At 55.8% G+C, this 15,390-nt stretch overlaps 1 protein-coding gene across 2 annotated transcripts in view; it reads right to left on the bottom strand.

Moving 5' to 3' along the window:
* Positions 1 to 15,390, bottom strand: part of Rab31 (RAB31, member RAS oncogene family) — a 104,710-nt gene that overhangs the window by 17,576 nt on the left and 71,744 nt on the right. For both annotated transcript variants that reach the window (XM_047526669.1, XM_047526670.1), the window contains exons 4-5: positions 14,385 to 14,456; positions 13,004 to 13,110 (exon numbers count right to left, since the gene is read on the bottom strand). In XM_047526669.1, coding sequence (XP_047382625.1) covers positions 13,004 to 13,110; positions 14,385 to 14,456 — 179 coding nt within the window. The remainder of the gene's footprint in view (positions 1 to 13,003; positions 13,111 to 14,384; positions 14,457 to 15,390) is intronic.

Genomic DNA, 15,390 nt, shown 5'->3' with positions numbered 1-15,390 from the left:
GAGGAAATAAGCTAATGTGACAGGACTCTGCTGTGACTTCCTAAAGGTCTTAATGGATATTCCGATGGGTACTTTGGCACGGGCATAAGTTCTAGGTTGTCACTGCACACCCACAGACTGCGGATTTCCCACCACCTCATCCTCTTCCGCCTCCCCTCGTGCGCCCCTTGACGCTGGGAGATGGACCTGCGTGTCCTCCTGCAAGCCCAGCCTCCGCTGCCCAGCCTCTGCCACTGCTTCCGCCTCAGCGCCCACCCTCTTCATTCCCACACAGGTTTCCTGAGCTGCCTCCACCTGCTCCCCCATCCTCCAGCAATCCACTGTCCAGATGCCCAAAATCCATCAGGGTTCCTGTGAAGAGGGTCCGTCAGTGTCTCCTGACGGCCTTGGAGTCCACCCTGGTGTCCCACCTTTCCTCTGTCCAGCCCAAAGCGGCAGCTATTCCAGACAGACAGACAGACAGACATGCCCAGGTCTGGTGCTGGGGCTGGCACGGCCTTCCTCCACCTGCCTGTCCCGGTGACTTTCCACTGGGCCTCCTGGAGAGCGAGGCCCCGCTCCCCCACTCCAGAGTCACGCTCTGCCCGCTGGTCCTTAACGGCACGAGCACACTGCTGTGGTAACACAGTGGGTGCCATGTCACCACCTCTGAGCCCCTGTTCCCAAGCAGGTGGCATGTCGAAGGCCAGGACCATGGCTCTTGGTGCCCTGGATCCTCACAAGGCGACCAGGAAACACCTACTGAATGGTGACGACTCACCCCAAGTCACATGGACTGGAAGGGACCATGCACGCTTGCAGGGAGGAGTGGTCAGTGCAGAGAATGTCAACTGGACAGTCCCACCATGCAGCTACCTGCCCCTCTAGATGGGCCAGGAGGGAGGCTGTGGGTGCAGGCGGCAGAGGCGGCTCCTCTCACGCCCAGCTCTGTGTCAGTGGAGTCCGGTCCTGGAGACAGGTAGAGGTGGAGGCCCGGAGCTGGTCACCTGCACTCTGAGGCTTCTCGGCAGGGGAGGAGGGCAGGACACGACATTCCTGTGGGATCCAGCATTTCTGACAGGCCTGTGCTGCCCACAGGGGTCCTTGTGCCCTGCATGGGTCACCTGCAGCGAGCAGCTAACACATTCTGAACGCTGGCCAGCTCAGGTCTCCACGGTCCTGCTGCACCATGGCAGGGAGGAAGGAAGCCCGGGGCCGCAGGAAGAGTTCCTGAAGTCGGCCAGGGGGCATCAGCTCGCTGGGTTACGGAGAGTCAGCAGCGTCCCCCAGGGCCCCTTGGGAGGGCTCGGGCCCACCGCGCTCCTGCACGCCATCCACCAGAGGCCCGCCGGGTGTCCAGCCCCGGTGTGGGGTCAGACGCCTCCACAGCGACCTGAGGCGGGAGGCAGACAGGCTCAGGCACCAGGTGCCGCCCCTGGAAGGTCACTCTCGCCCCGAGCAGCCTGCACTGGTTCCCGCGGCGGGTGAGTATGACAACTCCAAGTGCCAGGAGAGCGGATGTGGCGAGATCCCGCGGCAGCGCTGCCCTGCGCACAGAGGAGCGCCCAGCAGCGGCAAGCGTGTGGCGGCACCTCCTGCAGGAGCTGAAGGGCAGAGGAGACCTGCAGGTGGAGGAGGATGGAGGGGCTGGTGGGCTCTGGGTCCAGCCTCCACTGGGCCGGGGTGGGCTCAGGCTCGGTCCGCGTTCCTCAGACGCACGGGGGCAGGAGCTGCCAGCCAGCGCGCCCAGCACGCCGGGGGCCACGAACGGCCCCAAGAAGCAGCAGCATCCATGTCACCACCTTTTCTTGATGAGAAGCTCTGAAGTCCATTGGCAGCGACTGCATTGCGGGTGGCCGCCTCCTCTAGCACCCCTGCTCCGGCCCTGGAGGCCTGTGGGGTGCGCTCCTGACTCATCCACAGGTGCCCTCTGCCCAGCGAGCCGTTTGCCGGGTGTTGTCCCCTCCGTTCAGCTTGTCCTGCCCCCGGGCTTGTTCCCCGTTGTCGGGCTTCACCACGTCCCTCGCTGGCTTCTGCGTCCTGGGTCGGAGGTCAGGATGCGCAGTCTCCCGCTCCCAAGATCAGCATGTCCTCTCCAACTCTGATGGTTTCCTTATTTTACATCTGAATCTTTGTTCCATCTTGGATTCATCTTCTCTGAGTTTTTGCCGACGACCAGCTAATTATCCCGACGTTACTGATCACTCCTGCCTTACACTGATCCCAGGTATCGTCTGTGCCATAATCTGACTCCTTATCTGTTTCTCCCCATGTCTCGGTCCCCTGGGCTGTTTGCCAACCCTTCTGTCCAGTTCTGTCCAGCCTGGGCAGCACTGTTGATTGTTTTATTGCTGAATCTGATGGGGTAAGTTCCCCATCGACACCGTTTTTGGTTTTCTACGTGAATTGGAAGATCATTCTGTAAAACCTCTTTCACAAAGGTTATCTTTGTTATTTGGTGGATATATTAGTGGATTCACAGATTAATCAGAGCAAATTAACATTTTTACACTACTCCATCACTCTATCCAAGGACGAGGTACACATTTTCACTGAAGTCTTCTTTTATGTCCTATAGTAAAGTTTTACATATTTAGATCTGACTCATTCCTTGCTAAATTCATTCCTAAGATTTACAAGTCTCCAAAAACCCTTAACTCATATATATGCCAAAAGTTGATCATTGGGGGCTGGGGAGATAGCTCAGCTGGTAGAGTGCTTGCCTCGCAATCACAAGGCCCTGAGTTCGATCCCCAGTACTGCAAAAAATAAAAAATAAAAATAAAAATAAAAAAAAAGTTGATCATTGGGTCTTACAAATGTGTATTCCTAATATAATGAAGAGCTTAATCTCTACTTTTCTTCAGATTGGTTCGTGTATAGGTAAAGAGCAGACGCTCTCTTCTGTCATTCAGAGGATCATCTTGGTTTTACTAATCCAGTCAACAATGAAGGAAATTCCCATGAACACGGCGACCGCACACAGAGTAGCCAAGATGGAATGTTCACCAGGAGGCAGGCCAGAGCAGGCAGCGGGGCTTCACTGGGTGGCAGAGCCTCATGACACCAGAGCTGGTGGGAGACTAACTGCAGCTAACTGCTTCTGCTGAGGTGCTCCAGGTTCCTTGGAGCAGTGGGAAAGTCAGACACCTTAGTTACAAACCAAAACACCTTGACACTAAGAAGAAGGAGATGGATGGAGGAAGACTAGGACCCCTGTAGTCCTCCCGGACTCGGTCCTCTAGATAGCCTAGGGCCTCGTTTCCAAAGCAAGCCCGCTGACCACCCGCTCAGTGGTCATCCAGAGCTTGCGAGGCATGAAGGTCCTGTGCCCCAGACGTCTCAGGGGCAAGCCCCACAAACCTGCATTTCAGCAGCTCCCAATCGGCTTCCCACCAAGGGGGTGCACTGCAAAACACAGGGTCTGAGGGTCCACGCTCTACCCAACTACCAACCGGACACTGAAGCCAGGCGTTTGGACCTCGGTATCAAGGTGACTCTACGCAGGACATAAGAAGATACCCACTGCTCGGTCCCATTTTGCAGGGAAAAGAATAATGGAACAAAGCTCGTGAGCTTTCCCAAGACAATTCTGGTGGTTCCCAGCATGTGTATCACACTTCCAAAATTCCAAATCGGCAACAGCCATGCAGCTTACATTCCGCCACACTCCTGCAACATAACACTGAATGCCTCACTTAGACCTTCCCCTAAGCCGGGTGCGATGGCACACGCCTGTGATCCCAGCAGCTCTGGAGGCTGAGGCTGGAGGATTGCGAGTTCAAAGCCAACCTCAGCAACAGCGAGGTGCTAAGCAACTCAATGAGACCCTGTCTCTAAATAAAATACAAAAAATAAGGCTGAGGATGTGGCTCAGTGGGCTAGTGGCCCCGAGTTCGATCCCTGGTACCAAATCAAAACAAAACTTCCCCTCCCCTATATGTTTACTCTCTCCCAATCACAGTCCTATTCCAGGGCCAAGTCTAAAAGACCAACTGAGCGGTCATGAGTAACAGAGCAGCAGTGAGCAGAGACAGCTAAGTGTCCAGCGGAACCTTCCTGTCGAAACCATCCACCAGTTTAAGGTATTCCAGCCCGAGGCATCGGGAGTCTGTCAGACTTTCCGTCAAGGTCGAGTGGAGGGAGGGAGGGTGCCAGGTTCAGAGGCCGCGAGGGCCACACACAGGTCCTCCCAGCCTTCCCTCCCCAGCACCCACCACGTGAACAGAGTTCCTTACGCTTCCACCAGCTCGTACCGTCCCTAAATATGCAAAACGTGCATGTAACTAACACAGGGACGAGGCAACAAGAACAACCCAGCCTCTGTAAAAATGGCAGTCCTTACGCACATGAACTGGTTTAGCCCTCAGGTGAAATGACAACCGAAATAATTTTCTTTTAAAGATCCAAGGTAATTACCACCTTCACAGGAAAGGTCTGACTGGACATTGATCCGCTTCAGTGATCTGAGCCCTTCCGTGGAAGCACCTGTCCTGGGGAAGAAGGTCTGTTCCCACGGGGCTGCCCGGCTTAACACCGCGTCAGGGGCTGCTAATCACCTGGGGCCAAGTCCTGGTGTCAAGTTCAAGTAGGCAGAGTCAGGTTCCTGGCCACAGGCTTATGTGGGTTGTTTCTCATGGAAAACACCAGGCTCTGGAATCCAAGGATGATTCCATGAGCAGAAAATGTGGGTTTTCTTGGGGGGGTCTTGGCCATATCTTGGCATCTTAAGACCCTTTCTCCAGAGAGAAGTTCAGCTGGTCCAGAAGAGGCCCAAGAACCAGTGGAAAGAGCGGTGAGTCCCAAATTCTCCCAGCAGGATCAACCCAGCTGCTGTTTTCCCTCTTGGGAGCTTGGGGATTATTCTTGGTCATGGATCCTGTTTGTGCTTTATTTCTTACGAGAGGCAAGACCGCACGAAGGTCAAGATCGCAGGCTCTGGGGCGCATGACGGGGATTTGAAGCTGGGCCCCCTTTGTCAGCTGCTCTGCACTTGGTTTCCTTGTGGATGACACAGCAGCACAGGAGCGACCTCCTCGAATCCAAAGCAGTGGTGGACACAGCTCGGCGCACCGCATCCGGGCAGGCGGGAGGGGGTGCTCTCTGGGCACCAGGCACACCCTGACCGCCCAGCCCTGCGGCCACACGGGCTCATGGAGAAAGCGCTGTGTGTCATGACGCTCCAGACTGTGGTCACTTGTGACCTGCACCGACTGGCACCTTCCAGCATTTGGAACACATCAGGTTTTTATTACCCAGCATCTCAAATTCTGTTCTTTGGTTTGCATAATTAATAATAAAAAAAAAACTCCTACGTCCATTTTTTGGCCCGCTCTCAAGACTGGAATACATTTTGGAGTCATGTGAAAGCAGTCGAATTTATATTTTCAGCAAAAAATGTGTATTTCCAAGCATGTTTTTAATCTGTTAAAAATGTCAGCGTTACTTAAAATCGTGGAGCCACCGAGGAGCCGCCTGGTGCGGCTGCCTGCTGGCGTGCCCTGGGGAGCTGAGCAGGAGCAGGGCACCCTCGTCTTCTGCGCAGGAAACGCACGAGCTGCAGAGTTCAAGAACCCAAGCGGCCCGCGCAGCCCGCCGCAAGACTGGTAAGCGGTCTCACATCTCCAACCAGCGGTGCTTCCTGAAGTGCCGTGATGAGGAGGCCCAAGGCCATCACGGGCTCTGGGTGAAGGAGAAGCAGGGGCAGGAGCCCTCCTGCCCAGCACACGGGGTCGCTGGACACAAAGTCCCTCTGCCCTTCCCGTCTTTCCCAGGCATGTGGCCAGCGAGGTAGTGACCCTCCCTATCTCATGTACCTCCAGGCTTCCTCCCTAAGCTGCCTCCTTCTAGCCAGGGGTGGTGGTGCATGCCTGCAATCCCAGAGACTCTGGAGGCTGAGGCAGGAGGATGGCAAGTTGGAGGCCAGCCTCAGCAACTTAGCAATGCCCTGTCTCAACATAAAGAATAAAAAGGACTGGGGATGTAGCTCAGTGGCAGAGCACTCCGGGTTCAATCCCAGTACACCAACAACAATAAAACCCGAAAAACTTCCTCCTTCCTAGAATCTCCTCCTTCCCCACTGATCCTCAGCCGGCCTCTGACCCGAGTGGCCCGCCATCACCCCACGGGTGCCATGTCGCTTGCCATGGCCTCACCTGTGACACACCTGCCCAGGGTGCTCGTCACTCACACCCGCTTGACGTGTCACCCGCAGTCTGTCCACACTCTCGAGGAGTCCGGACCCCCTGCCTGAGTCCCTGTCCTCGCTGGACGGCACCGAGCCCCCGGGAGCATGGCGAGTGCAGCGACGCAGGCTCGAGGCCCTTCCCTGGCGCCTCCTGGCTGCCGCACAGAGGTGAAGTTCTCCCCGCAGCGGTGCCGCCAACAGCCACGGGAACGGGTCTGCCCACGAAAGACTGAGGGCTGGTGGACCCAGTCCCTCCCTCGACCTCTACCCTCCGAGGCCTGGGGTGGGTCGCAGCCTCTGCTCCAGGACAGGCTCCACTGCTGGCGGCAGTGGGCAGGGCTCCCGTTAGTGCTCCAGTGACTCCAGTGCTGTTGCAGGTCCTATAGACCTCCGCTCGCCTCAGGAGGACCCCCGTTCCCAGCCCAAGGCTGCTGGGAGGCCTCCCCATGGCCGCCTGCCAGTCAGGACACACCAGGCCCACCCCTGCCAGCAGCCTCTCCTGACCCTCCCTCGTCCCCGCTTCATCCACAGCCCGAAGCTGCGGAAGGAGGCAGTGCCGCAGACCTGAGCGTGGGGAGCCGCTCAGAGGGGCATCACTGACGAAGGCCAGTGCCCAGGAGGGCCCACCGGAGTCCAGGGGCCTGCGCACAGTGCAGACTCGAGGAGACGGGGCCAAGCCGGGGGCACCCACTGGGCCTGCTGGGAGGGCCGGGCGGCAGCTTCCCTGGGAGGTGGCTGACCACAGCACCAAGGGTGAGCTTGCTCACAGAGGTGGCCCTGCCCCCAGAGCACGGCCCCGGGGCCATTCTGCTTAGGGCTCAGGGAGGGAGGGGCTGCCTGGTCATGGAGAAGGCGAGGATGTTCCCTGAAGTACCTGCAGCCCCTCTCAGGGAAGCGGGGCAGCCTGGTGACCCCAATCCTGGGCCTGCGCCAAAGGCAGCCCCGGGTGTCAGGCTGCAGCAGGCTGGGCCGCACACTGAGGACGCAGGACAGCCAGCCACCTCAGGTTCCGAGGCCAGCCGCGTGAGACCCACCAGGGGAGGGCGGGCAGCTGGGACTGCCTCTCGGGACCGGTGACGGCGCAGTGTGCTGGCCCCGGACCTGGGGGCACGAGAGAGACCAGGCGGGTGTGCCTGCGGCCAGAGCCCCCGGCAGAGCTGGGGTAGATGTGAGGCCCTCACACGACTGGCCCCGTCTGCGGACCCTTGTAAAAGGATCACTAAAAAAGGGCCTCGCTGCCCGCCTCCCTCCTGTGAGTGACGACCTCTGGAGCCAGATCCTGGAACTGCTAGCAAGCGCCCTGCGGGTCTCCAAGGTAACAAGACTCCTGACGCCAGGGAGGCAGGGGACCGACTTCCTCTCTGTCAACACTCGACTGCCCTCCTTGCTGCCGGGCCCAGGATGAGGCTGTGCAGCCTCCAGCCTGCTCCCCAGCCTTTCTGAGGTTCCTCTTCCATCAGGACCCCGGGCCAAGCCGCCAGCGTGGAGCCGCAGCAACCTGCCCGTGACTCTGCCCCCCCGTCGGCTCCTCCAGCCAACCTGGCCAGGCCAGCGGCCGCCTGCGTCTCTCCCTTCTGGTGGTCCAGGTTCTGCGTGGCCAGTGCAGCTGGGTTCCCTTCAGAGCTGGTGTGTCCTCGAATGTCCCCAACTTTGCAATCCTTGCCCCTGCCTTGGCTGACGGTGGGGAGAAGGAAGTCGCCCGGTCCCACGCGCTCAGCCCTGGGAGGGAGGCCGGAGTTCCCCAGGAGAGTCGCCGGGCGGGGGCGGCAGGAGGAAGGGCAGGGAGCCTCGGACACCTGCTCCGCACACGGGGGCCGTCTTCTCCGCCTCGGACGCAGGGCGGGGACACATCGGTCCAGTTCCACAAACGTTGAGCAGGGGCAGTTTCTTCAGGGCTGTTCAGGACAGGTCAGGAAAGCCTCTCACCAAGGTGGGAAGCATAAAGAGTCAAACCCAAGCTGAAGCCCTGAGTCCACCTAGCCAGATGCCCCTCAAGGGCTGCCGCGGGGAGGGGTGGGTGGACATCAGAAACCCGAGTGCTGCCCAACATGATACCACAAGTGAAGAATTCAACACGTAAAATGGATGAGGTGCACAGGGGTCCCGCCCCAGGATACAGCTTTCAGTCCATGCAAACCTCCCAAATTCTGAAATCCAACCACTTCTGGTCCCAAGCATTCTGAACAGAGGAGACTTCACCTGCACTGTCTTCTGGGACGTGCACAGACAGGACGCACCCTGAGTCCTGGACGGGCATCTCCGCTGTGGGCAGCCCGGTTCAGAGGCCATTCCACTTCTGTTCCAGCTTTCTCTGAAACCGTGCCAGGCAGAGTTCCTCCCACCAACTGACACACTTATGCAACCAAAGCCTGCCAGAGGGGAGCCGTGATACACGCGCATGTGCGCGCGCGCACATACACAACACGCACACACGCACACGCACATACACACACACCTCTGCAGCCGCCAGTGAAAATTACTGTTTTCTGGGAATTACAGGAGAGCAAAGTATTTGGGGATTAGAGGAAAAGAAGGTCAAGCTCTGAATGAGGTCTGAGGAGGTTTAGGGACTTGGCTAACTCCCCAGAACAATCCATGCCACCGGGCGGGCGGGTCGGGGTGGGCTGGCCATTGCTGGATTCTCCTGCCATGCGAAGGTGCAAACAGGCAGAGGCCCACTAGGCTCACAGGCCTTATCATTTACTGGAATATTCCCGTCTCACCAGAGACACACACACGGGGGGGCAGAGACTGACTCAGTGGGCTTCCTGTTGCCTGGAGAGGAGGCTTTTGTTGTTGTTGCTGTTGGGTTTTTTGTTTGTTTTGCAGTGCTGAGGATCAAACCCAGGGCCTCACCCATGCTAAGCATGCACTCAACCACGGAGCCACAGCCCCTGCTCCTGGATGGGAGGTTTTTTGTTTTTTGTTTTTGTTTTTGTTTTTTGGTATCAGGGATTGAACTCAGGGGCACTTGAGCACAAAGTCACATCCGCAGCCCTATTCTGTATTTTATTTAGAGACAGGTCTGAGTTGCTTAGCACCTCACCATTGTTGAGGCTGGCTCTCAATTTTTGATCCTCCTGTCTCAGTCTCCTGAGCCACTGGGCTTACAGGCGTGCACCACTGCACCCAGCCTGGATTGAAGTTTTTAATAACGTTATCCTGCGTTTCTTGGGCACACTGGGTGTTGAGCATGATTAATCACTTGGCTCAGTATGTTTACAAAACTTCAGGCAAAGAGAACCTCTTTGTAACTTGTGCTGTATGTGTGATGTATATACAATGTGTTTGCATAGACATGTCACATAAACCAACATTCTAACATTTATCATTTCATCTAAATGAACTTTTTATCCGTTGAATTTTTAGTAAGATAATATGGATGCACATGCAGCCATCAAAAATAATACCAAGGAATTCCCTCCACACTTGGCTCAGTTTCCAACATGGTCACATTCTGCAAAACCACAGTGGGACATCACAAAGACACCAGCACTGGCACCCCGTCTCGTTCTGTCTGCCCAGGTGTCACCTGGGCAGGTGCATGTTTTTGGTGTCGGGTCTTTGACCTTAGATCATGAAGATTTTCTCTTAGGAGTTCTTCTGGAAGTTTTATGATTTTGCATTAAGATCCATGAGCTGTAAGGGTGGCACCTGTTCTCATTTTGCCTGTGAAGTCAAGCTACTTTCCGGTGGGGACAGGCTCTCCTGCCTCCCTCCACCCGTCTCCTCTACCTCTCTGTCAGACTCAGCTGAGCACAGCTGTGTGGCTTTACCTCCAGGTTTCTGCTCTGTCCTGTGACCTACGAGCTGCGTACACAGTCTTGGTGGCTCTTGGCTACCACAGTGCACCTGGCTAAGGGACAGCAGGGTCCTCCGCTGTATGTCCCCTGCCTCGGAGCTCAGCTATTTTGGTGCCTGCGACTGAACCAACAGGCATGATGCTCTCTGTGGGCGATGAGAAGGTTCTAGAATCAGATATGCTGATGACTGTACAACTCTGTGAGTACTAACACTTATTGAACAGTGCTCTTAGGCAGAATTTTATGAATTTTGTGGTTTGTGAGCTATTTCAATAACGCTTATTGTTTACAAATTTTAAAGGTAATAGGATCAAACCAGACTTTCTCAAGGACCTAATCAGAGGTTGAAGGAGAATCACAGAGCGATTTCCTTGCCGCAGGAGCCAAAAACAAATGCCATCTAAAATGGTTTTGTGCCTGAGGAAAGGTCTATACTCTGCACGGACCCATAACCGGGAGACCTGGTGGAAGGATACTGACCGGGGAACCAGGGCCGTGGGTCAGAGGCCCTGATGTCACCTCTGGAGGCAGGAGCTGGTGGCCCTGGGTCATTCCCGCAGGGATGTGGGTTGTGCGGTTATCTCCAGTCGGGAGTGAGACGGGGGTCACGTCAGCTAGGGATCCTGACAATGGCACACGCCGGAATCGCTGGGCACCCATCAGAGTGCCCGCAGAGGAGGGCGAGGTGCCCTCCACCTGAGCGGGGAGTGTCCACCGTGCTGGTGGCCAGGCCAACATGTGCTGAGGAGCTGCCCTGTGACAGACCCCCTCCCGTGGCCGCAGGTGCAGCACTCTTGAAACAGAGGATGCCGGGCCGGGCACTCTGGAGACAGGCTGGACCTCCTGGCCACCAGAGGCAAAGGCAGCCCTGTTTTGCCATGGATGCCAGTCAAGTCCTGAACTGGGTTTCAGGTGGATTTCACTTCTGTATCACCAGGAGTCCTCACCAATGCCCTTCCAAGGGAAATCGCATCCGCTGGAACCCTAGTCCTGGATCCCCCGCACCATCGGGGTGGGTCTGCTCCAGGCCGGGTCAGACCACAGGCCACCCAGTGAAGGCCAACTGTCCAGCCCACTCCCTCTGCAGGGTGGGGTGGGGCCCGGGGTTCCAGAAGAAGTGAAGACGAGACGTCTGAATGCAGTCCGGGGGTTAAGGGTTTGTCCAACCCCGGAAAACAGAGGACTCAGCGGTCTTTACAGCTGCAATTCTAAACAAACCAGACGCAACCTGATGTAAAGCTTCTGAAACCCCAAAGCAGCAGAGTGACATGTCAGATGCCATGATACAGACTTATGCGAGGTCCGTTTTCACTGCGTATTTAACTCTGGTTTGGTCAAATTTGGATTAGCAAAACCAGAAGCCTGAAGTAGCCATCCCTGTGAAAATCAACTATTGGGGTCCCTGAGATTAAATCAGGAATGGAGACGAGGAAGTCCAACACAGCAGACCACCCCCATCAGTGGTCCAGTTGCTCAGTCAACTGGGCTCAAAACCATTAAGAGGAAAATCCCAGGGAAAAGCAGTTTACGTTTGGAGTAACTTTCATCACGGTTACGACTTGCATTCATTGCCGGTCATTGTTACTAGTCTTTACTGCGTCCGACAGTATAGAAACTTGGCCGTAGGGATGGACAGGCAGGAAAACGGGGTCTGGAACTGTTTGCAGCTTCAGGCGCCCTCAGAAGGCTGTGGGAGGGCTATTGCACGTCCTTCCTTTTTCTTAATGTAGTTTTTAGCTGTCAGAGGACCTTTATCTTATCTGTCTATACGTGGTGCTGAGAACTGAACCCAGGGCCTCACGTGCTGGGCGAGCACCCCACCACTGAGCCACAGCCCCACCCACGTCCCTTCTTGATAACATTCGTTTAATGCTTGCCGGGCCAGATACAGCCGTCTCCAAACACCCCACCCACGTGGACCGGGGCCCTGCACCCCTCGTGTGCTCTGGTGTGGCTGTGGCTGCGTGTGTCCTGGGGCACGGTCCATGGCACGGGGGTGCTGAGCTGTGGGACCTTTCAGAGTCGGCAGTGCCCCTGGCGAGGGTCAGTACACTCGCTGCCCTCCAGCTGGTTCCTACAGGAATGGGTTGTTATGCAGACGGGAACTGGCTCTCAGATCAGGGTGGCTTCCTGTCTCACCAAGTGATGCCTTCTGCATGCAGCTGGCTCCCCTTTATTTCTCCGGCATGTTATGAAGCAGAGGGGGACACTTGCCGGGACAACACTGTCGCGTTCTTGAACCTCCAGACAAAGCTAAAAGAGCCTCTTCTCTTTACAGAATACCCAGCCTCAGGTGTGCTGACACAGTAAGCACCAGGTAAAGGAAGCTGCAAGACCCCACTGTCTTGCAGGGTGCTATCGCTTAAAAATACTCCTACAAAATGCATCGGCGTCAGACCTTAGAACAAGACAGCGACGCTCTAGCAGACTGTATCCTCGGGTTAAAATCTGCACCTAAAACAGGCATGGATGTCACGAAGAATTCAAATGGTCATTTCCACGTGAAAGTGTGGCTAAAATTGTTAGTAGTGGGAATGAGAATAATAACGGGAAGAATAGTAATAAAAAATCGACAAAGATACGTGGAGCCAGGCACGCAACTGTGCTGCATGTGGATTGGATTTTTTTTGTGATTTTTAAACATTTTTTGTACTAGGGATTGAACTCAGGGGTGCTGAACCACCGAGCCACCTCCCCAGCCCTGTTTATGTTTTATTTAGAGCCAGGGTCTCACTCAGTTGCTTAGGACCTTGCCTAGTTGCAGAGGCTGGCCTCGAACTTGTGATCCTCCTGCCTCAGCCTTCTGAGTTGCTGGGATTACAGGCGAGCACCACCACACCCGGCACAGATAGGACATCCCTCACTTCCCGGCGGTCAGATCTGCATTAATTCCCTGGATTTCTCTCTGGTCACGCTGACCACCACGGGGGCGTGGCCATCCACTAAGTCGTCACTCGGAGAGCGCAAACAACACAAAGCCCAGCCTCCTCACCCAGACAGGGTGCAGGGGGCGCCACCCCCACAGATGTCTCACCTGATGTCCGAGAGGTCGCACTTGTTCCCGGCGATGGCCACCACGATGTGTTCTGGGCCGTGTTCCTTCAGTTCCTTCACCCATTTCTTCAGCGTATGGAATGAGTCCTAGACCAAAGCACAGGTCAGTGGTGAGAAGACCGGTCCACGTAAGAGCTGGCCAAGCGGAAACCCAACCCCCGAAACCTAAGGAGACCAACATTTTCAAGAAACTCACATGGTTAACATTGGCCGAGCGATTCCTAAGTAATCTATAAAAGCTTCCTTTCTCCAAAAGTAAAACCTGGTTACATTACAAAAATCACCGCAGCTATTTTTTTCCCTATAAATAGCATAAATGTCAAACTCTAAAGGCTGGGAGGTGGCTGGTGGTAGGGCTTGCCTCGTGGTGTGAGGCCTTGCGTTCCACCTCAGTGCCAAAGACAAAAGGTGGCCCTGACTCCCTGCGAGCAGGGGTCACAGGGCTGAGTGAGGGACCCTTCCGGAGGAGTCCCATGTGCCCGTGCCTTTACCACCATCCCCCAGGACACAGGAGAGGGCCAGGAACTCAGGACAGTAGAGCGCCACTAAGCCAAGGGCCATGTGGGCTGAGTCGCACTTCCAGTGGTCGGGAAATAAGCCACTGCAGCTAATTGCCCACGAATACCCTGCCTCGAAAGTACCCCTGAATTACGTATCCACCGGCCCCCGTCTGTGGGGGATGCGCTCCAGGACCCTCAGGGGGTGCAGGAGAGCAAGGCAGTCCCAAATCTCGATATTTACCTGTTTTTTCCTACGCCCACATATATATGATAAACTCTGATCCATAAACTAGGCACAGTAAGAGATCAAGGATAAACAAAATGGAATAATCACAACCATGTACTGTAATGGAAGTTATTTAAAACCTAGGGAATGACCTTCTGGAATTCTCCACTTAATATTTTTTGACGGCAGTTGACCTCAGGTAACTGAAACTGGAGGCCAGGATGAACAGCTGGACACAAACACGGCACGTCCACCTGTGTGCACCCGTGCCCTTGGCACTAAAAGGAGCAAAATCGAAACGCTGCCCGAAAATAAGTCCTCAGTACTTAATGAAACATGCAGAACTTAAAATAATCTTCCTTTTCTTAAAATCTAACATTCTGGAGACAGTATCAGCAGACAACATCTGGAGACAGTATCTACAAAGGGACAGTCCATTATTCAGAAAGGAACGTTCACTGGGGTTTTGTCGGCAGGTAAATCTGAGATGCTTCGCTCCTGAGAGAGCTCCTTATCCTTGATCCTTATCCAGCCTCCCGCAGGCTCCTGGCAAGACTCAACAGAGACAGCTCTGCTGGGGTCCCTAAGACCAGGGCGTCACCACAGGGCCCCTGGTCCTGAGGAGGCGCTCTTACCTGTTTGGTGATGTCGTACACGATGACAGCAGCTGCCGACCCTCGGTAGTACATGGGAGCCAGGGAGTGGAACTGCAGAAGAGCAAGTGGGCGTTACGTGGATCAAACGTCAGAGTGCTCGTCCAGCTGCGTCCCTGCGGGGTCTGCAGATCCCCCGAGGGCGCTTCCGGGCTCCTGTGAAATCATGAACTTTCCTCCTCCCACCCCCACGCAGATGCTTGTGGTGTCTGGACCATGAAATCTCCAGTTTCACGGGGAATGTTGCCGTCCTGTGAACTGCTGCTCTCTGCTCCATGTCGCTGACCTCACACAACTGGCCCAGGGCAATCCCCTTGGATCACACGGCAGCAAGAAAAAGATGTGTCCCCAGCAGAGGGAAAAGAAGGCTGGAGAGACGGCTGGACCCTAGCGGGGCCGGTGGTCAGGGCGGCCCGAGCAGGGTCCCTGGAGCTGGCACTGTCCACCCTGGCACGCTGGGCCTGTGTGCCTCCCTGAGAGGTCAGGCGCGCTGCAGTGAGGACATCAGCAAGGCCAGCTCACTGGTTCACAGTCCTCCATCCCAGGGAGGAGAGGCCGACTGTTCTCAGAAGGCATACCCCGGGCGCATGCGTGGGGAGAAGTGGCTATTTTTTTTTAATTTGCAAATATCTCGGAAAGGTTTTGGAAGTCAGTCATAGAAAGCGAGTTGGAAAGAGAAGCGCGCACAAGACACACGTGGAGCGAAAACCACAGAAGAGGAGCGCGCAGTGGCCACGGTCAGTTCACACACGTTCCAGCCACAGAAGTGAAGTAAAAGCCACGCGGTGCTTACTCGTATATTAAACGTGAAGGGACACTGCCAGGTCGGTGCGCACGGGACGGGGACGGGAAGTGCTCTCACACAGCCCGGCAATGTTCCTCAGACCACAGCCTCAGGGAGGATGGACACTGTCCAGCCAGGTGGCCGCACAGACGTGCCCAGGGTGTGTGCAGGAGCAGCCCCAAGGAGCTTCCAGGGAGGGGTGCA

The sequence above is a fragment of the Sciurus carolinensis genome, chromosome 15 (genome assembly GCF_902686445.1).
Source record: "Sciurus carolinensis chromosome 15, mSciCar1.2, whole genome shotgun sequence".
NCBI lineage: Eukaryota > Metazoa > Chordata > Mammalia > Rodentia > Sciuridae > Sciurus > Sciurus carolinensis.
This window is presented reverse-complemented; position numbering and strand designations above follow the sequence as displayed.